The sequence below is a fragment of the Orycteropus afer genome, unplaced genomic scaffold, assembly GCF_000298275.1.
Source record: "Orycteropus afer afer isolate SDZICR_OR568_19922 unplaced genomic scaffold, OryAfe1.0 scaffold00219, whole genome shotgun sequence".
NCBI lineage: Eukaryota > Metazoa > Chordata > Mammalia > Tubulidentata > Orycteropodidae > Orycteropus > Orycteropus afer.
The window spans coordinates 946,270-968,218 of NW_006921806.1; the positions used below are offsets into that span (position 1 = coordinate 946,270).

The 21,949-nt window shown below is 41.6% G+C and overlaps 1 protein-coding gene across 1 annotated transcript in view; it reads left to right on the forward strand.

The window, feature by feature from the left end:
* The window catches only part of OBSCN (obscurin, cytoskeletal calmodulin and titin-interacting RhoGEF), a 312,151-nt gene that overhangs the window by 11,241 nt on the left and 278,961 nt on the right, over nt 1–21,949 (forward strand). Inside the window, 1 exon segment of the mRNA XM_042782023.1 lies at nt 8,258–8,533. Within this exon segment, the coding sequence (XP_042637957.1) occupies nt 8,258–8,533 (276 nt within the window).

A 21,949-nucleotide genomic window follows, 5' to 3' on the forward strand; every position in this document is an offset into this window, starting at 1 on the left:
GTCGGATTACCCGATAAGCAAGGTAAGCATGTGCTTACTTATGCTTGCTTACTAATCTGTAGTGAACAGTTTAACATTTTTTAGCACATCAAGGATTCTGCTTCTAGGGATGTCTGGCATCTGTCTCTCTCCCAATCCCACCATACCTTCCTATAGAAGCAGATCTTCTTTTCAAATTTGTGATCCCTGACAGGGATGGGGTAGCCAGTAACATGGTGAAAAACACTAAACTGTTCACTATAGATTAGTAAGTAAGCACAAGTAAGCCCATGCTTTCTTTGTTCATTGGATAATCTGCCCCTGCCAGAGTCTATGGCAGTGTTTGTCAAGGAGCAACTGCCATGAAGCAAAGTGCAGGCTGAGGTAGGAGCCAGCACCATGCCACAAATTGTGAGGTAGTCCAGGCTCTGATGGAAGTGCTGTGGTTCAAGGATGGGAAGAAGCTGAGTGCGGGCTTGAGGGTGTAGGTGGAGGCCATGGGCTGTGAGCATGCCAGGCAGATGCCATGGACCATAGCTGTGAGGCTGGGGGTCAAAATGTGTCCTTCTGCCTGGGTCCTCTGAGACATGCCTGGTGCCAGTCCAGAGGGCAGAGTTGCATCAAATCTTTGGTCCCATGCTACTTTGTGTATCCTGTCTGTTCCTGGCCACAGTTTCTTGATGCTCAGGAGGGGGAATGAGGGGCCAGGAAGGAATTTTTTTTATTCTCAAATTGGTGCTTATCTCCTCACCTCTGAGGGTCTCTTCTCTGTAACTAGTACTTTGAAAAAAAACCAGTATTCATGGTGTGTAATCAAAACACTTAATTTTGTCTTCCACAATCCTTTTAACATTTATTTAGTGTCAGAAGCCTCTTTCCTGTTCCTGTTAAGAATTTGTTTAGACCTGTGGCTTTTCTCTTTGTTCTTAGGTAATAAAATTTCTACGATGGTCATGTTATAGGGCCCCATTTTCAGTTCATAACATACAGCATTCAGTCCCATGTGGTCATAAAAACTGTAGCTTGAGTTTGTTATCTCCCTCACTGCCTTGGGGTTGGGCCCCAGTCGTGCATTCTTCTTTCTTTACCTCCTCACACAAAATGCTGCCTGTAGCTTGTGCCTCCTTGAATGGAAGTTAGGGGAAAGGAGAAAGGAGTGTCCTGAGGAGTTCTCATTCTATTGGTACTGTTATGAGATGACCTACTCTCTGGCCCGGGAGCTCTGGTAGCATAGTGGCTAAGACACTTGCCTGCTAACCAGACGGCTGGCGGTTCAAACCCACCTGCCACTCCTCGGAAGGAAGGTTGGGCAATCCTACTTCCGTAGTGATACTGCCTCGGAAACCCAAGGAGGGGTCGCTATGAGTCGGGGCCGACTCGACGGCACATAACAACAACAACAACAACAACTCTCTGGCCCTGTCAGGGGTCAGCACTGCCTCCCCAGTGTACAATGCTGGGGCAGTGCTGTTCTCTGGCCCATCCCATATTCTTTCCTCAGTTCCTAGAAACTTGGTAATGTCTCTCTACCTTCTTTCTATTGAAAAAGTTGTGTCCCTCCAGCTGGCCCTATCTCTCCTGCTATCTCTCACTTGGCCCACACTGGCCTGTGGATAATAACCCTCATGAATTCATTGCCCCAACCATTAGGGATGCCAACTGCTTTTGGAGCTGTTGACCCATCTAATCTTAGTTTTCAGATTTTCTGGATGGTGGCAGAATACCCTACCCCCTCCCAAACAGTAGTGGTGATGCTCTGGTAGTTGTTGACGGGAAGCTCAGGGAAACCTCTCCTGACCCATAGCGTTTTCTGTGGTATAAATGCACTCCCATTGGTAGTTGCAAGCCACCAGCATGCCTTCTCTGAATGTGGAGCTGGGAAAAGATGTGTGATGGCTCTTATGAGCCAGTATATGGACCTCCAGCCACCACTGCCCCACAGTGAGTGCTCTGCAGTGACTTGTAGAAGCATCTTTCCTGATTAAAGTGCAGGGAGAAGCCCTCTCCTCTCTGCTCTTTGGGCATGAGAGGTGGGGGTGGGGAAGCCACAAAGGAGCCCTCTCAGAGAAACCCACTTCTCAGAGCCACACTTTGTGTACTTCATTCTTAACTACCTTGTGTGTGGGTGAGGGGTTCAAAGTTGTGAAGCTGGTTTACTTATTTATTTTTTTGTTATTGTTGTGTTTTTGTTCGTCCTGTTACCTTAGCCAATGTTTCCAGTGTAGCAGCTTCTTACACACTGAAAATAATCTCTATCATTATAAATATTAAGGGAGTCCTTGTTCTGACATTTTTTTAAATAATCACATTTATTGAGATGTAATTTATGCACAGATCTTAAGTATACAGTTCAAGGAGAGATTTTGAAAAGTGTAGACACATGTAACCACTATATCTCTATAAAGATACAGAACATTTTCCTCACTCCAGAAGGTTCCCCCATGCCCTTTTTTCAGTCAGTATTCTTCCTTTCCATCCCAGACCACCACTGTTTAATTTATTTCCATATACTTTTGCCTTTTCTAGAGCTTCATTTCAATTTTCAGGTAGATAAACTGAAACCTACTCTCTACAAACTGAAACACCTTGAAATGATGAATAATAAATGCACCTAAGAAACCAAACTGAACACACTGTCATTGAATCGATTCTGAGTCATAGCGACCCATAAGACAGAGTAGAATGGCTCCATAGGGTTTCCAAGGCTGTAAATCTTTACAGAAGCAGACTGCCTCATCTTTCTCCCATGGAGTGGTTGGTGGTGGGTTTGAACTACTGACCTTTGGTTATTTAACCACTGATCTTTTGGTTAGAAGCCAAATGCTTTAACCACTGTGCCTCCAGACTGCCTTATAACAAATGCACAGAGAACTTAAAAAACAGTAATAGAAATAGTTGAGGACCCAAAAACTATGAGAAAACTGAACACCTAGCCGTTGGCTTGTGCATCAGTGCTGCAGTGCACTGGAGGTGGAGTTGCAGGGCTGTGTTGGGGCCACACATGATAAGTTTGAGGAGGCCTTGGCCCTTTGGGAGACTGTGGCCATGCTATGTTCTCCATAGGGAGGTGGGCTTAGGGGGAAAGCCACAGAAGCTTCTGTATCTCTGCCTCTGAGGATTTGTGACCTCAGGCTTCTCTATCCTCGTATCTTCGGAGTGTTTGAATTTGTACACCTTCCTTAATGGTCCAGGACCTCCAAACCAAGAATTAAGATAGTGTGTGGCCTTCGTCTGAAAACATGCCTCTGATGCTTGACAGAAGCAAATGGGAATCACTCTGGAAGGACATACCCTCTGCCAAGGCCCCATGATATTTCCACATGTACATCTGTAGAGGATGGTTGAGCTCATGAACTAAAAATTACAAAACATGTGGGCAACAGTCACCAAATAGAACAGGTGGTGTTTAAGAAGTAAAGGTGATAGAATTTATCAGATGGAGACTCTAAAATAAGTATGTTTAAGTTGGTTACAAACATAAATGAAGGAATCAAAAGCATAAAGGAAAAAAAGGATAAGGAAAAGTTAGGAAGTTGTAAAAAACCAACTACAACTCTTAGAAATAAGAAGTACAGAAAGAGAAATTTAAAAACTCAGTGGAGTCTTATTTAGTTAACTATAGCTTTATAGTTTTTAGTTGAAAAGCTAAACACGTACAACTGAAGAGAGGATTTTTGAAACAGGTCAAACCCAAACCACTGCCATTGAATCAGTGCCAGCTCATAGCAAATCCATACAACAAAGTGAACTTCCTTGGGTTTCCAAGGTTTAAATCTTTATGGAAGTAGATTGCAACATCCTTTTCCCGTGGAACAGCTGGTGAGTTCGAACTGCTGGCCTTTTGGTTAGCAGCTGAATGCTTTGACCACTCTCCCACTCAAAACCAAAACCAAACTCAAAGATTCTGATTCATGGCAACTCCCATTGCATTTCCAAGGCTGTAAATCTTTATGGAAGCAGCCACCTCATCTTTCTTCCAGGGAGCAGCTGGTGGGTTTGAACTACCAAGCTTTTGTTTAGCAGCCAAATGCTTTAACCTCTATACTACCAGACCTGCTTACTGTGCCACTAAAGCTCCTGAAATAGAAGGCAGGCCTGAGGAAATTCTCCAGAATGCAGCCAGAAAGATGGACAAACAGAGATAAAGTGCTTCTGTTTCAAGTAATGGCCTGGTTATTTGGACAAATCTTCCCACTGGGAGCTAAAATAGATAGCTAGATAAAATACGTGGAAAAAGCATCCTATAGCCTTAATAGCATTAAAATGTTAACATAATAATAATAATAAAAAAGCCTGTAATAGCAAAAAACAAAATAAAACAAGTTGAAGACAACCCAAATGATTATCAACAAAAGAATGACTAAATAGATATGTGGTGTGTTATGTAATGGAATACCATACAGCAATGAGAATGACTGTAGAGCTCCATGTGTCACATAAAACGGACAAATCCCAAAAACATAATGTTAAATTAGAAAAGCAAGTTTCAGAGCTCCACATAATTTTATGTATTGTTTCAGCAATAGTAACAAAATGTAGTAGCTATCACTGCATTGGGGAGCTCTGGTAGCATAGTGGCTAAGGCACTTGACTGCTAACCAGAAGGCTGGCGGTTCAAACCCACCAGCCACTCCTCGGAAGGAAGGTTGGGCAATCCTACTTCTATAGTGATACTGCCTCAGAAACCCAAGGAGGGGTCGCTATGAGTCGGGGCTGACTCGACAGCACATAACAACAACAACAACCGCCACTGCATTGTGCCTAAAATTGGTGAACGAAGGTTGGGCAATCCTACTTCTATAGTGATACTGCCTCAGAAACCCAAGGAGGGGTCGCTATGAGTCGGGGCTGACTCGACAGCACATAACAACAACAACAACCGCCACTGCATTGTGCCTAAAATTGGTGAACACTGGTCTCATCAGGGGGCATCTGTCAATGTGTGGAATTCTCACAACACTCATGACTCAATTTAGAGTTGAGGATACTGAAACACAGAGAAGCCAAGTAACTTTGTTCAAGGTCACACAGTGGTAAGCATCTGAGCAGAGATAGGGCCAGCCTGGTGTTAAACCTGCACTTAAACAAACAGACACAGTGAAACTGCAAAGAATTTCAGGGAATTCCAGAGCTGGGGTTTAGAATAAGGCTACCTCTGTGGAATTGGTGAGGGGCACCTCAGGGGTTTGGGAAACAATGGCAATAGTGTTTTTCTTTACCATGTGGTGAGTATGTGAATGTTCATTGCATTTTTAAATATATACTCTTTATTATCCACTCAAAACTAATAAAAATAATTAAAGGCATGTGCAAATTATTTAGAAGTTCCAGGGAGGGGTGGCAACCCCAAAACTGTTGTGGTTGTTAGGTGCCGTTGAGTTGTCTCTGACTCAAGGAGACCTTATGTACAACAGAATGAACACTGTCCAGTCCTGTGCCAGCCCCACAATTCTTGCTATACCCGAGCCCATTGTTGCCGCCACTGTGTCAGTTCATCTCGTTGAGGGCCTTCCCTTTTTTTGTTTGATCCTCCATGTTACCAAGCATGATAACCTTCTTCAGGAATGGTCCCTTCTTACAACATGGCCAAAGAAGGTGAGACGAAGTCTGACCATTCTCACTTCCAAGGAGCATTCTGGCTGCATGTCTTTCAGGAGAGATTTGTTAGTTCTTTTGGCAGTCCATGGTACTTTCAGTATTCTTCACCAACACCACAACTCAAAAGCATCAACTCTTCTCCAGTCTTCCTTATTCATTGTCCAGCTTTCATTCACATGCATATGAGGTTATTGAAAATACCATGGCTTGGGTTAGGCACACCTTAGTCTTCAAAGAGACATCATCTTCACTTTCAGCAAACAAAGTTGTGTGATCTTCATATCACAGGTTGTTCATGAGTCTTCCTCCAATCCTGATGCCACGCTCTTCTTCATGTAGTCCAGCTCCTTGAATTGTTTGCTCAGCATACAGATTGAATAAGTATGGTGAAAGGATGCAATCCTGACATACTCCCTTCCTGGTTTTTACACCATATAGTATCCCCTTGTTCTGTTTGAATGACAGCCTCCTGGTCTATGTACAGGTTCCTCATGAGCACAATTCAATGTTCTGGAATTCCCATTCTTCTCAGTGTTATCTATAATTTCTTATGATCTACATAATCGAATGATAAAATTCAAGTTTCTGTGGAGCCAGGAAGGTTATAGGGATATGTGGAGGGGTTGGGCAGGATAGTTCTTTTTTTATTTGATGAGGATGGCAAGAAGCGAGGGTGACAAGACTTTGTCTTACATACTTTGGACCAGTCCCTGGTTCCTCCTGATAACATATCAAAAGTGTGTGACATGTTATCTAGACATCCTGAGAAGGACATCATGCTTGGTAAATAGAGGGTCAGCACACAAGAGGAAAAACCTCAATGAGATGGATTCACAACAATGGGCTCAAACATAGCAATGATTATGAGGATGGTGCAGGAGGCAGTGTTTCGTTCTATTGTACATAGGGTCACTATGAGTTGGAACTAACTAGATGGCACCTAACAACAGCAATTAAGAGGAAGGTTTTTTTTTTTTTTTTTGCATTTTTCTAGCATTAAAAACTACTTTATGTTCATGTATATTTTAAACTAGTTAATGCCCACATGTATTGATTAAAAGAAAAACTGTTCTGTATGATTTCATTTATATGAAGGCCAAGGATAGGCAGAAGTTACATGATTTAGAAATGAGTTCAGTGGTTGCTTTGCCGGGGGGGGGGGCGGCACATGGGAATTGGGGTACTGGAAGGCCCTACATCTTGATGGGCTTATACAGGTGTATAAATTGTCAAAACTCATTGACTTGTGCACTAGATTTTTGTGTGCCACTGTATGTAAATTCAATCCTAGTTAATAGATTTGTAAACAATGTTTTCAGTGCATGAGGGTTCCTTTCTGTGTGAAAGGGAAACCTGGCTGGTACTCTGTGGTGTTGGCCTTCAGGCACCAGAAGAGAAGCAGGCAGGAGGTGAGCTGTTTGGATCATGGTTTATTTTATTCTGTGGAAGAGATATTCAAGCAAAATTGGACCATTTTTGTAGTGTAGGCCCAAATGCCCTGTGGGTTTGAGAATGAAACTGAAAAGGTGTCCATGTTTGAAACCATTCTGGCTGCTCTGTTCTCATGCAGACCTTCCCAGTAGCAAGAAAGGACTAGGGCCTGGTGCCAGAGTGTCTTATATGGTGCTAACAGCTCCTTTTGTAGGGGATGTGCTTTGCCCTTGGTAGCACTTTTTTTTCCTCCTTTTTTCTGAGTGTGTAGTGTGCCCACTCTCATAATATTTTCTTGTGTTTTTGGTGAAGGTTTACACAGTAGTTTAGGTTCTCATTTAGCAATTACTGTACAAATTGTTTAGTGACATCAGTCACGTTCTCTGGTTTTTCTTTTTCCATTAATCTGTTTTCCCTACCACCTTACATTCTCATCTTTATTTAAATTAATTGCTAACCATTTGGTCATATGTAGATGATTTTTAAAAGAAGCATAGTACGTAAAGGTGATATCCATTATTTTGTGAGCCATTTATTGTTCAGCTAAAAGGTGTCCTCAGGTTAGTTTTGGTTGAAGGTTTAAAAGGTATCTCAGGGAAGTAGTCTCAGGGAGTCCTATAGTCTCAACCAGTCCAATAAGTCTGCTTTTTTGTTTGTAGGAATTTGAGATTCTGTTCAACATTCTTCTCCCATTCTATCAGAGTCCATTTATTGTGGCCCTGATTAGAACAGTTGGTAGCCAGCCACTGTCTAGTTCTGGTCTCAGGGTAGATGAGGTTGTGGTTTGTGTAGAGTATTTGTCCTGTAGACAAGTTTCTGTTTTGAGTCTTTGGTTTCTTTTTCTCTCTTTTGTGCCAGATGAGTAAAAACCGGTAGTTGTATCTCAGATGGTCTCTTGCAAGCTTTTAAGACCCTAGATGCTACTTACCCACTATGATGTAGAATATTTTATGAACTTAGCAGTTGACAGATATCCCATGAAATTATGGTCCTAATCCTTCAAACTCTGAAAACCAATAAATCCAGTGAGGTGGTGGCACTTTTCACAAAATAATTTTTAGGACCTTTTGAACTCTGGTATATTCTCTTCACTTTGTAGCTCAGAAGCCTACGTTTATTCAGTGAGACTGTTATTGCCAAGTTACAGAAGACATGTCACCTATACTCAGTGGGCTCCAGTCTGAGACTCTCTGGATCTGAAAATTTAGTGATCTAGAGCATTTGACCAAGTGTCCTTCCTTGTCCCCAGAGCCTACGGCGGTGTTTTCCAAGGAGCAGCCAGCACAGAATGAGATACAGGCCGAGGTGGGGACAAGTGCCACACTGAGCTGTGAGGTGGCCCAGCCCCAGATGGAGGTGGCATGGTACAAGAACGGGAAGAAGCTGAGTGCGAGCTCAAGGATACGCATGGAGGCCACAGGCTGTGGGCGGCAGCTGGTGGTGCAGCAGGCAAGCAAGGCAGACTCTGGAAAGTACAGCTGTGAGGCCAGGGGCCAGAAAGTGTCCTTCCGCCTGGATGTCACAGGTGGGTGACTATTAGCTTTGTTTGAGGAAGATGATGAGACTGACTTACCCTGATGAACCCTGGGGTCCTCTATCCTTAGATATCATCTATTGCTTTGGTGTGTGTTTGTGGTGGGGGGCAGAAGGGGGTCCAACATGGCTCCTTCACCTGTATGATATCCCAGTTAGGATGGCTCCCCTGATAGCGCTGCCTCGACCAGAGGCTGGTGGTTATCTTTCTTCTTATGATGGCAGCTGGGTCTCATATATATGTCTGTAATATTTTCTCCTTTGTGACCTTTCTCTTCTTGTGTTATCTCAGCCCTAGGGCCTCTTCCTCTGTATCCTGGGTTTCTTTACTTGGTGGCTGGGTTCCCCTCAATGAACAGTAGATGCTACAAGGCTTCTCAGGGTCTGTTCTAAGGAGTCCCAAGATGTTACTTTCTCCATGTTTTCTGTTCAAAGCAAGTCTTTGGCTCAAAGCAAATTTCAAGGCAGTAGAGAAATAGACTCCACTGTTGATGGAGGAGTGGCACATAGCATTGTTGGGAGTGTGGAGGACATGGAGAGTCCTGATTCACTGGGGACTCCTTTTAACAGTCTGCCATAGGAATCTCTTCCAGCCTGAGCATGTTAGCTTTTTTTCTGACGACTGTCACCTCTGGTGGCATAGTGCCTAAGGCATTTGACTGCTAATCAGAAGGCTGGTGATTCAAACCCCCCAGCCACTCCTTGGAAGGAAGGTTGGGCAATCTACTTCCGTAGTGATACTACCTCGGAAACCCAAAGAGGGGTCGCTATGAGTCGTATCTGACTCCACAACAGTGAGTTGTGTTTGTGTTATCACCTCATGGTCATAAGATGGCTTCTACAGCTCCAGCCATCATGTTTGAAGCAGGAAGAACATGGGATCTGTGCATATTAGATTTCTGTGGCTCTGTAACAAATTACTGCAAATATAGTGGCTTGAAGCGATACTCACATATTTACGCACAGTTCTGTAAGTCAGAAGTCCACGTATGGTGTGACTGAGGCTTCTGCTCAGGTGTCAGAGAATGATGTCAAGGTGCCAGCTGGCTGACTTATCACCCTGATAAGTATTCTTGGGATCCTCTTCCAAGCTCATCCAGATTGTTGGAAGAATTCAGTTTTTTGAAGTTGTAGTACTGAAGTCCCTGTTTCTTTTCTGGCTGTCAGCTGGAGCTACCCACATTCTTTGCTGAATGGGCCCCTCTAGCCAGAAATTTCCCTTGCATTAAATCACTGTTATGTTTTTAATTTCTTTTGCTAAAAGGAACCTCCTTCCTTTTAAGGACTCATCTGATTAGATCCATCTCACCTAGTATAATCTCTCCTTTGATTACTTCAAGTCCACTGATGAGACTGTCATTACATCTGCAAAACCCCTTACAACAGCACCTAAATGAGTGTTTGATTGAATCTCTGAGAGAAGGTGTGCATACATCGTGGGGTGGGAATCTTGGGGCTATCTTAGAATTCTGTCTCTCATCGGGTGTCACTAGCTATGTCTGTCTCTTTCATTTGGAAAACAAGTTTCCTTAGAAGCTCTCAGCAGATTTTCCCTTACACATCTTTGGCTCTGTGTGGGTCTCATGGTTGTCTCCAGCTCAAGCAGCCTGGGGTAGTGGGCATTTGGCTCTCCAGCCTTGACCGTAAGGCTGTCAGAGAAGGAGATGGGTCCATGGTGGGCTGGGATGGTGTGAAGTGTTGGCTGCTGAGCCTGTGTGGCAGGAGGTGGCATGTGTGCCAATGCCTGTACATCTGTTCTTGTGGTTTTTGGTCACTCACCGAGGTATTGTGGCAGAGGGATCAGGGATCAGAGTGTGTGTGGAGGGTCAGACTTCTGGGTCAAACCTCGCCCTACCCCTTACCAGATCTGTAATGTTGGGCAAGTTGGTTGATGTAGTGGGTTGAATAGTGTCTCTAAGAACTTGTGTCCACCTGGAACCTCAGAATGTGACACATTTAGAAATAGGGTCTTTGTAGTTTGTAATGAAGCTATGGGTTGAGAGGATATCATCCTGGATTAGGGTGGGCCTGAAATCCAATGACAAGTGTCCTTATAAGAGTTAAGAAAGGAAAAGGCCATGTGAAGACAGAGAGAGATTGGAATGATGCAGCCACAAGTCAAGGAACACCAGGAGTCACCAGAAGCTGGAAGAGGCAAGGAAAGATTATTCCCTAGAGCCATCAGAGGAAGTGTGGCCCTGACAACACCTTGGTTTTGGCCTTCTAGCTTCATGCACTGTGAGAGAATATATTTCTGTTGTTTTAAGCCATTCAGTTCCTGGTACTTTGTAATAGCAGCCCTAGGAAACTAATATGGTTGATTTCTCTGTGCCTTAGTTTCCTCATCTACCAAATGGGAATATTAATTGTAGCTTTTCCTCAGGATGTGCTGAGGAACTTTGCTGGTCCCAGGTAAACTGATCCCTCCTTTTCATGGAATGGCAAGGCTCACTCCTTACAAGGCACTGTGTGTTATGGCTGCTGGGACCATGGGTTATGAGGGTGAAGTTGGTCATGGGAAGGAAAGTCAAATTTGCTTGGTGGAGTAGGGGGCCTGGGGAGTCTTTATGGAATTGAGCCTTGAAAGATGAACAGAGTATTTCGGACAGTGAAGTAAGGAAGGGCACAAAGGGTACTGCAAGCAGTTGGAGGGGCTGCCAGCATACACAGTGAGCTCTGAGTTCTCTGGGAAGATCCCAGCAGTGACAGTGGCTCAGGTGTGAGGGTCCTTACATGAGATCAGGGAAGAGAGTACACTTCTCAAATCAAATTGCAAGTGCTTAGGAGGACAGAGCCTGGACTTGAATCCCGCCTCTATCACTGGCTCTCAGTGGGGCCTTGGGGGAAGATCCATCAGATAGACCAGCCTTAGTGTCCTCGTCTATGAAATGGGGATCATGAAGTCTACTCAGAATTGAGGGCTATCTAGGGAATTACACTGATTGTCATGGGTTGAGCACAGGGCCCAACATGACTTCATCTGAGCTACCTTTGCTGGTTACTGTTCCTTAAAGGGTGTGTTATATAAAACAAAGAGACATAGGTTGGCATTTTTACAGGCTCACCAGGGAATGAAGCTTTTCTGTGTGTGTCAGAATGTTCTGTGTGGCTGTCCAGAGAGGGGCAAGGCTTGTGTCTTGGTTCTCTAGTGTGGCTATAACAGAAGTACCACAGGTAGATGGCTTTAACAAACAGGAATTTATTCTCTTACAGTTTAGGAGGCTAGAAGTCTGAGTTCAGGGTGCGGGCTCTAGGGACTAGGTGAAGGCCCCCTGACCTTGGGCTTCAGCTCTGCCTCTTATTCAAGGCCCACTGAAGTTAGAGGCTTCTTCTGACTCATGCAGCTCCTGGCTCCTGAGGCTGATGAACTCAAGGTAGGCAGGTGAAATGGCACAGTCCTAAGGATATCAGGCAGCACAGCAGGCCACTGGTTCAGGAACTGGAGATGAGGATTTGGCCAAATGCAGCATCCAAATGTGCCAAAAAGCTAGAGCTCTTTCTCAAAGCTTGCCATATATACTGGAAGCAGGCCACACCCCGAAGGCAACTACTTGGCTGCTCATAGCAGATTCCACCATGGAGGTGATTATAATATCATCATGGGGAATAACTACCTCCAGCCGCTCAAAACTGTGGCCCAGCCCTGTTGACACACAACCTTAACTCCCACAGTTAGTGTTCAGTGAGTGGGTGGAGACAGGCTTCCTGATCTTCTGGGCACAGAAGTAGTGTGGTTTCAGTGAGGGCTCAAGGACTTCTGGTGGGCCTCAAGGTTTTACCCTAAATGCAGCCATTGACAGCCCAGGGTATTCTTTTGTGTTAGACTTTCTTTAAATTGACATCTTAATATTTTTTTATGCCCAACTAAGCCCTTTCTATGCACTGATACCTGTGGAGTATTGGATTCAAGATATATTTCCTTCTGATACATATTTATGTCATCAGGGGTGCCTACCATATGCCAGGCTATGAAAGAGGAGGGCCTGGAAGTTGGTGTTCCTTGGTGAGAAAAGAGTACCCAAACAACTAATTTTCCAAAGAATAGAGTATTGTATACTTCCTGCCTTTTTGTTTGTTTGTTTAAAAGGATACTTATAAATATTCATTTATGTTTTCTTCCACTTTCTTTGTTTTGTGAGGCCTTTGATAATTCAGCAGTGCTAGGAAGTTTTGGGATTTTATTTTTTAAGCATCATTCTTCTTTTATATATTTAAAAATTAGAACCTATGAGGGGTAGTTAGACCTAGGCAGTGTGATGGGTCAACTTGTAAAGGTTTATAGACTGCTTTCTGGCTCTCTTTACAATCAATCCATCCTCTAGACAAGAGCAGCAGCTTTTGTTTGAAGGGGGAACTGCCCTCATGATGTCACAGCCTGAAGCAGTGCAAGCTGTGTGCTATCAGCCCCAGCTGCCAGCACCAGGAGGTTTTCATCATAGACTGTTAATATGGTGGATTGTATTAATTGATTTTTTATTTTTTATTTTTTTTTTGTATTTTTCAGACTTTTTATTATTTATTTTTAAAATCTTGCTTTAGGTACAAGTTTACAGAGCAGAGTTTGTTTTGCATTCACCATTTTTTGTACGTTTGCTTTCATTCCCCAATTACCATCCCCAACCCTAACCCAGTCTCCTCCCCTCTCTGCCCAGTAACACCCCCTCCCATAGTTATGCACTCCTGTGGGTCTTGCATTTCCTCCCAGCAAATGTTGCCACTCTGGTGCTGAGTGGTCAATTGCTCCAAGGGATGCATTTCCATAGAGTATGTGGGTGCGTCACCGTGGGTTGAGTGGTCTGCGTGTACATCTTGTTTACTATTGGGCTGAGAGCCAGCCCCTGGGAGTGAGTTTTATTCCAGGCTCTAAATGTATCCCAGGGCCATATATTGGGGGTCCCACCAGACTCCATTCGACCTGTAATTCTGGTCATTACTGAGTTTTTGGATTCTTTTTTTAAATTGAATAATGCACATACCATAACATACACCCCTTTAAAGTGTACAGTGCAGTGGCATTTAGTACATTCACAAGGCTGTCGCAGCTATCACCATTATCTAACACCAGAACATTTCCATCATCCCAAAAAGAAGCCCCATACCCATTAGCATTCACTCCCCGTTTCCCTTCTCTCATCCCTTGGCAACTACTGATCTACTTTCTGTCTCTATGATTTGCCTGTTCTGGCCATTTCAGGTAAATGGAATCATACTATATATGGCCTTTTGTGACTGTCTTCTTCCATTGAACATGATGTTTTCAAGGTTCATTCGTTTAATCAGAGCTTAATTTCTCTTTATAACTGAGTAATATTCCATTGTACAGATAGACCACATTGTGTTTATCCAATGACCAGTTGATGGACACTTTGTTATCACCATGTTTTGGCTATTAGGAATAGTGCTGCTATGAACATTTATATGTAAGGTTTTGTGTGAAAATATATTGTCAGTTACCTTGGATATATACCTAGGAGTGAGAATTCTGGGTCATATGATAATTCTTCTGACATCTATTTTGGTCTTCATTTTAAATTTTCTTTAAATTTGTCTTTTTAATGACCTTTTTTTTCTTCATGTATGATGCCTTTGATGTCATCCTACAACTCATCTACTCTTTGGTCAATAGTGTTCAGTGTGTCAAACCTATTCTTCATATGGTCTCTAGATTCAGGTGGGATATAATCAAGATCATACTCTGGCTCTCATGGACTTGTTTTAATTTTCTTCAGCTTCAACTTGGGTATGAGCCAAGTGATAGTCTGTTCCATAGTCAGCCCCTAGCCTTGTTCTGACTGATGATATTGAGCTTCTTCTCCACTGTCTCTTTCCACAGATGTAGCCAATTTGATTTCTGTGTATGCCACCTGGTGAGGTCCATGTGTCTTGCATTTATGTTGCAATGAATACATCATTGATCTTGCAAAATTGGGGTTTCTACCAATCATATTTTCCAACTACCAATCCTTCTTCTTTGTTTCCAGCTTTCATGTTCCAAATAACCAGTAATTATCAGTGCGTCTTGATTACATGTTTGATCAATCTCAGACTGCAGAAGTTGGTATAAATCTTCAATCTCTTCCTCTGGGCTTTAGAGATTGGGAAACAAGTTTGAGTAATAGTCATATTAACTGATCTTCCTTGCAGGCGTGTGGATATATTCCTATTACTGACAGCATAGTACTTTGGGATAGATCTTGAAATGTTCTTTTTGATGATGAATGTGACATCATTCCTCTTCAATTTGTCATTCCTGACATAGTAGACCATATGATTGTCTGATTCAAAATGGCCAATACCAGTCCATTTCAGCTCACTAATGCCTAGGATATCAATTTGTATGTGCTCCATTTCTTTTTTTATTTTACTGTGATTTGGGTGAAGGTTTACAGAGCAAACTCACTTTCTATACAGCAGTTCACATACACTTTGTCTCATGACATTGACCACAGTTCGCCACAATGCAACAGCTCCCCTCCCACCTCCTCCCCACAGTTACCTCTTCCCAGTGTCCATCCCTCCATGCACTCCTGCCCCCTGAGCTGTCTCCCTGTGCATAGCAGCCCTTCTTTCTCCCATGATTGTTCTCTCCAAGGAGTGTATCCACTTGAGGTAAATGTTCAACTCTCCATTTCATTTTTGATGACTTCCAATTTTCCTAGATTCTATATTTTGTACATCCCACGTTCTGATTATTAATGGATGTCTGCAATTGTTTCTTCTCATTTTAAGTTGTGCCTCATCAGCAAATCCCCCAAACTGTACTCCATTCACGTCATTAAGGTTGACTCTACTTTGAGGAAGCAGCTCTTACCTAGTTATATTTTGAGTGCCTTCCAACCTGAGGGGCTCATCTTTCAGCATTGTATCAGTGTTTCACTGCTATTCATAAAATTTTAATGGCCAGTATTTTCAGAATGGATGTAATCATATCCTTTCTAGTCTGTCTTAGTCTGGAAGCTCCACTGTCCACTATGGGTGACCCTGCTGATTTTTAAAATACCAGTAGCATAGCTTCCAGTATCACAGCAACACACAAGCCACCACAATATGACAAACTGACAGAGCAGAGGTGATGCTGGTATATAGAAGCCTGACCTTGTACCCTGTACTTTTGATGAATTCTTTTATAGCTCTGATAACTTTCCTGTAGTTTCTTTGTGATTTTCTGTGTCATTTACAAGTAGGGATAGTTTTACTTCTTCCTTCCTAATTTGGATACCTTTTATTTCTTCTTATGCCTAATTTCTCTTGCTAGCATAGTGCCTAAGGCACTTGACTGCTAACCAGAAGGCTGGCAGTTCAAACCTACCAGCCACTCCTCAGAAGGAAGGTTGGGCAATCTACTTCGGTAGTGATACTGCCTCAGAAACCCAAGGAGGGTTGATGAGTCAGGTCCAACTTGAAGGCACATAACAACAACAATAGGACTTCCATTACAATATTAAATAACAGTGGTGAGAGTGGGCATCCTTTTCTTATTCCTTATCTTAAATGAAATACTCTCAGTCTTTCTTTATTCAGTATGGTATCAGCTTTTGTTTTTGGCTTTTTCATAGATGTCCTTTGTTATAGTGAGGAACTTTTTGTCTATTCCTTGTTTGTTGAGTGTTTTTTTATAAATCATGAAAAAGTGTTGGATTTTGCCAAATGCCTTCTCTGTGTTGATTGAGATGATCATGTAGTTTTTCTCTTTGTTTTATTAATGTGGTATATTACATTGATTTTTGTAGTGTTGAACCAGCTCTGCATTTCTGTAATGATGTATTGTTGTTGTTGTTGTTGTTGTTATGTGCCGTCGAGTCAGCCCTGACTCATAGCGACCCCTCCTTGGGTTTCCGAGGCAGTATCACTATGGAAGTAGGATTGCCCAACCTTCCTTCCGAGGAGTGGCTGATGGGTTTGAACCGCCAGCCTTCTGGTGAGCAGTCAAGTGCCTTAGCCACTATGCTACCAGAGCTCCCGTAATGATGTATAATCCTTTTAATATGGTGGTAGATACAGTTCACTAGTGTTCTGTTGTGATTTTTGCAGGTCTATTGATAAGGGATATTGGTCTATTGTTTTCTTTTGTGTGTGTGTGTGTGTGTGTGTGTGTGGAGGTGGTGTCTGGCTTTTGTTTCAGGAGAATGTTAGTTAGCCTCATAGAATGAGTTAGGTAGTATTCCCTCTTCTGTTTTTGTTTTTTTTTTTGAAGAGTTTAAGAAGGCCTAGGCCATTTCTATAACTGTTTGGTAGAATTCCTTAGTGAGTGACTTTTTTGGGGGGTATTGGGGTTGGTACTGATTACTCATGCAGTCTCTTAAGTTTTTATGGATCTGTTGAGATCTTCTAATTGGTTGTAATGTCTCCACTTTCATTTCTGATTTTAGGTATATGTATCTTCTCCTTTTTTTTTCTTTGTCATTCTAGCTAAAGGTTTGTCCATTTTATTTGTCTTTTCAAAAAACCAATTTCTGTGTTTTTAATTCTCATCTTTTTTTAAAAATTTATTCTCTTCATTTCTTTCTTTTTTTAAAAAAAACCTTTTTATTGTGATTTGGGTGGAAGTTTATGGAACAAATTGGTTTTCACTTCAAAAATTCATACACATTTTGTTTTGTGACATTGGTTTGTAATCCCTACAGTGTAACAGCACTGTTCCTACTTACTCCCTATGTTTACTGTTCCCATTCATCACTCTTTCTGATCTCTTCTTGCTTTCTGAGCCTTATGCCTGGGCAATGCTACCCTTTGATCTTATATGGTTGATTGTTCTAAGGAGTGTGTACCTTTTTGGTGTTATTGTTTACCTTAATGGCTGGCTGCAACAATGGGCTGAGGCATAGCAAGGATTGTGAGGCTGGCATAGTATTGGGCAGTGTTTTGTTCTGTTGCACATAGGGTCACTATGAGTGGGGACTGACTCCACGGCACCTAACATCAACAACAATTGTTTGGCTGATAGTTGAGCAGAGGGGGGAGAGTTCAGGTATGAATGGTGTCTGAGGTCCATGGTTTCAAGGGTTCCACCAGTCTCTATAGATCAGTAAGTCTGCTTTTTTTTTTTCCCCCTCATGATTTTGAGTTTGTTCTATGTTTTTTCTCCCATTCTATCTAGGACCTCCAATTGTGATCCCTTTCAGAGTGTTAGCAGTGGTAGCAAGTTATCATCCTGTTCTTCTGATCTCAGGGTTGTGGAGGCTGGGGTTCATGTAGTCCATTAGTCCTTTGGACTAATTATTCCCTTGGATCTTTGATTTTCTTCACTTTTCTTTGCTCTGGGTAGAGATGGATAAAGACCAATAGTTGCACCTGAGATGGCTCCTCACAGACTTTTAAGACTCTAGTTGCTGCTCACCAGAGGAGGATATAGAACATTGTCTTTGTGCTATGTCATGCCAATTAACCATGATGTCCTTTAGACTATGGTCCTGAGCTTCCTGGCTCAGTGATTCATCCCCTCAAAGATGTGTTTATGGCTAAGAAGTTTTCATAACTTTCCCACATGTATATTCTACTATATTCATGGATATATTTGCAGCATATACAGATACATAGATAGAAATATCCTCTTTCAAACCTATATATATATATATTCATGGGTGTAGTCCCATTCCCACATCCTTCAGCTTGTGTATCTATCTATGTAACCACTTACAGATTATTATTATTATAATATATTATATTTTAAAAGATTCTAGTTGTCTGGTTTGTCTTATACTGTTTGTGCATTTTTAGTTACATTTGATAGTGTATTTATACCATGTATTAGGGCACCTAAGGAGTTCTGATGGCACTGTGGTTAAGGTATTGGGCTGCTAACCAAAAGGTTGGAGGTTTGAACCCACCAGCTGCTCTGCAGGAGAAAGACGAGGCAGTCTTCTTCGGTAAAGATTTACAACGTTGGACACCCTATGGAGGTTACTATCAACTTGATGGCAGTGTGTTTGGTTTTAGTATTAGGGCACCTAAGTTTATCCCTATTTTTTTCTTTGATGATCTTACACTTAAGTCTTTGGTTCATCTTGAGTTAATTTTGTATATGGTGTGTTTTATTTTTATATGGATCCTGTTTTATTTTTCTGCAAATGGATATCCAATATTGCCAGCACCATTTGTTGAAGAGACTACCTCTTCCTCATTTAATGGGTTTCAACCCTTTGTCAAAGATCAGCTGTCCATAGGTGGATGGATGTACTTCTGGGTTCTCAGTTCAGTTACCTTGGTCTTTGTGTCTGCCACTGTACCAATACCAGGCTACTGGGGTAGTATAGTAGGTTTTAAGATCAGGGAGTATGAGGCCTCCTACTCTGTTCTCCTTCTTTTGCTTATCTGGGATGTCTTTTCCATATAAAGTTGGTAATTACTTTTCCATCTCTTTAAAGAATAATGATGGAATGTGAATCAGGATTGCATTCTATATGTAGATCACTTTGGGTAGTATTGACATTTTCACAATGTTAAGTTTTCTTATCCATGAGCATGGTATATTCTTCCATTTATGAAAGTCTCTTTTGGTTTCTTGTAGTAAAGATTTACAGGCTTAGACACCCTATGGAGATTACTACCAACTCGATGGCAGTGGGTTTGGTTTTGGTATTAGGGCCCCTAAGTTTTGTAGTTTTCTTTGTCTAATGTTTTATATCTCTGTTTAGATTTATTTCTAAGTACTTCATCTTTTGGGTGACTATTATAAATGTATTTCTGATTTCCTTTTCAGAGTTCTCTTTGTTAGTGCAGAGGAATCTGGCTGATTTTTGTATGTTGGTCGTCTACCCTGCTACTTTGCTGAAACTATCAATTAGTTTCAATAATTTTTCTTACTGAGTCTCTGGGATTTTCTTTGTATCAGATCATATCATCTACAAATAGAGATAATTTTGCTTCTTGCTTGCCAATTTAGATGCCTTTTATTCCCCTTTCTTGCTTGGCTAAGACTTCCAATACAATATTGAATAGGAGTGGTGATGAAGGGCATTCTTGTCTGATTCCTATTCTCAAGGAGAATGTTTTTCATCTCTCTCCATTGAGAATAATGTTGGCCATTGGTTTTGTATGTTGTTGTAGTTGTTATGTGCCATGAAGTTGGACCTGACTCATAGCGACCCCTCCTTGGTTTTCCAAGGAGGTATCACTGTGGGAGTAGATTGCCCACCTTTCCTTCTGAGGAGTGGCTGGTGGGTTTGAACTGCCGGCCTTCTGGTTAGCAGTCAAGTGCTTTAGGCACTATGCTACCACAGTTCCCCCAAATTATGTTGAAGAATTCCCTTCTATTTCTATTTTGCTGACCAATTTTTAAAATCAAGAATGGGCCTTGGATTTTGTCAGTGAAGTTCTTTTCCTTTGTTTTATTTATGTGCTGTTTTACATTGATTGTTTTTCTAATATTGAACCATCCTTGCATATCTGGTATGAATCCCACTTGGTCATGATATATTATTTTTTTGATATGTTTTTGGATTCTGTTGAATACGATTTTGTTGGCAATTTGCACATCGATGTTCATGAGGGATATTGGTCTATAATTTTCTTTTTTAATGATGTCTTTGCCTGGTTTTGATATCAAGATTTTGCTTGCTTCATAAAATGAGTTCAGAAACATCCTATCCTTTTCTGTGCACTGGAATAATTTGAGTAGAGTTGGTGTCAGCTCTTTGAATGTTCAGTAGAGTTCACCAGTGAAGCCATCTGGGCCAGGACTTTTTGTGTTGGGAGTTTTATTTTTGTTTTCCTTTTTAATGACCTGCTCATTTTTTTTTCTTTTGTGATGGGTCTGTGCTAATATTCTATCTCAGATTGTGTTGATCTTGGTAAGTAGTGTATTTCTAGAAATTTGTCTATTTCTTCTAGGTTTTCAAATTTGTTGGAGTATAGTTCTTTATAGTAGTCTGTTATTATCCTATTTCTTTCAGTTGGTTCTGTGGTGACATTGCCTGTTTCATTTCTTATTCATGTTATTTGCATCTTCTCCTTTTCTTTTGTTAAATTTGCCAGTGGTTTGTCAATTTTATTAATCCTTTCAAAGAACCATCTACTACTAGTCTTGTTGATTCTATTGTTTTCACATTTCATTCATTTCTGCTCAAATTTTTATTATTTCTTTTCTTCAGTGACTATAGTCTTTTTTTTCTGTTCTTTTTTCTAATTGTTGGAAATGTTGGGTTGTTGACTTTTTTTTAGGGGTTTAACACAACCATTTTATTGCTTACAATGGTGTGAGTCAGGAATCTGGGATGGGCTTGGCCAGTGGTTTATTTTCAATCTTGAACATCTGGTGTTCAAGGTTCATTCCAAGTGGCTCCTTCACCCCCAATCTGGTGGTATGGCGCCTTGGTCTGTCTGTTTCTTTCTGTTTCTCTGTCTTTGTCTCTTCTCCTTTTTTCTCTCTGTCTCTGGTTGTGTCTCTGTCTTTTCCTTTGTCTCTCTATGTCTTGTTTCTGTCTTTCTCTGCCTCTCTATGTCAGTATCTTTCTCTCTTCCCTCTGGCTGCCTCCCTCCTTATCTCTCTCTATGGAGGGGTTAGGCAGGGGCCCATCCCAGGTGAGGAGGAAGATTGGAAGCAGTAGGTCCTTCAGGCTGAACTTGGGGGCTGTGATTTTATGATACCACACATGCTATGAACTCTTGAGCTACAGCAAGATGTCTGCAAAGTAGAATACACATCACAGGTTTGAAAAGGAAGCAAAGGAGGAGACAAGGACACTCTTCCAGCCCCAATCTGGGTGTGACTCCTCTTTCTTCTTTGGTGTGTACATTTATTGCTACAAATTTTCCTCTGAGCACTGCCTTTGCTGTATTCCAAAGATTTTGTGTGCTGTGTTTTCATTTTTGTTTGATTAATGGAATTTTGAAATTTCATTTTTAATTTCTTCTAGTAGGTGGTAAGCAGGGTATCATTCCATTTCTATGTATTTGATCTTCTTGCTTTTCTTATGGTTGATTTCTAATTTTATTGCATTGTGATCTGAGAAGATGCTTTGTAGTATTTTGATGTTTTAAAATTAATTGGGGTTTGCTTTGTGGCTTAACAGGGAATGTTCCATGTTTACTGGAAAAGAATGTTTATTGTGCCATCGTTGGGTGCCTATGAGGGCTAATGCATTGATTGTGTTCTTTAGCTCTTCTGTATCTTTGTTGAGTTTCTTTCTAGTTGTTTTCTTATTCATTGATAGTAGTGTATTAAAGTCTTCTACTATTATTTTTAATTTTTTTTAAATTGTGATTTGGGTGAAGGTTTATAGAGCAAATTCACTTTTTATACAGCAGTTCACATATACTTTGTCTCATGACATTGACCACAGTTTACCACAATGCAACAGCTCCCCTCCCACTTCCTCACCATAGTTACCTCTTCCCTGTGTCCATCCCTCCATGCACTCCTGCCCCCTGAGCTGTCTCCCTGTGCATAAGCAGCCCTTCTTTCTCTCAT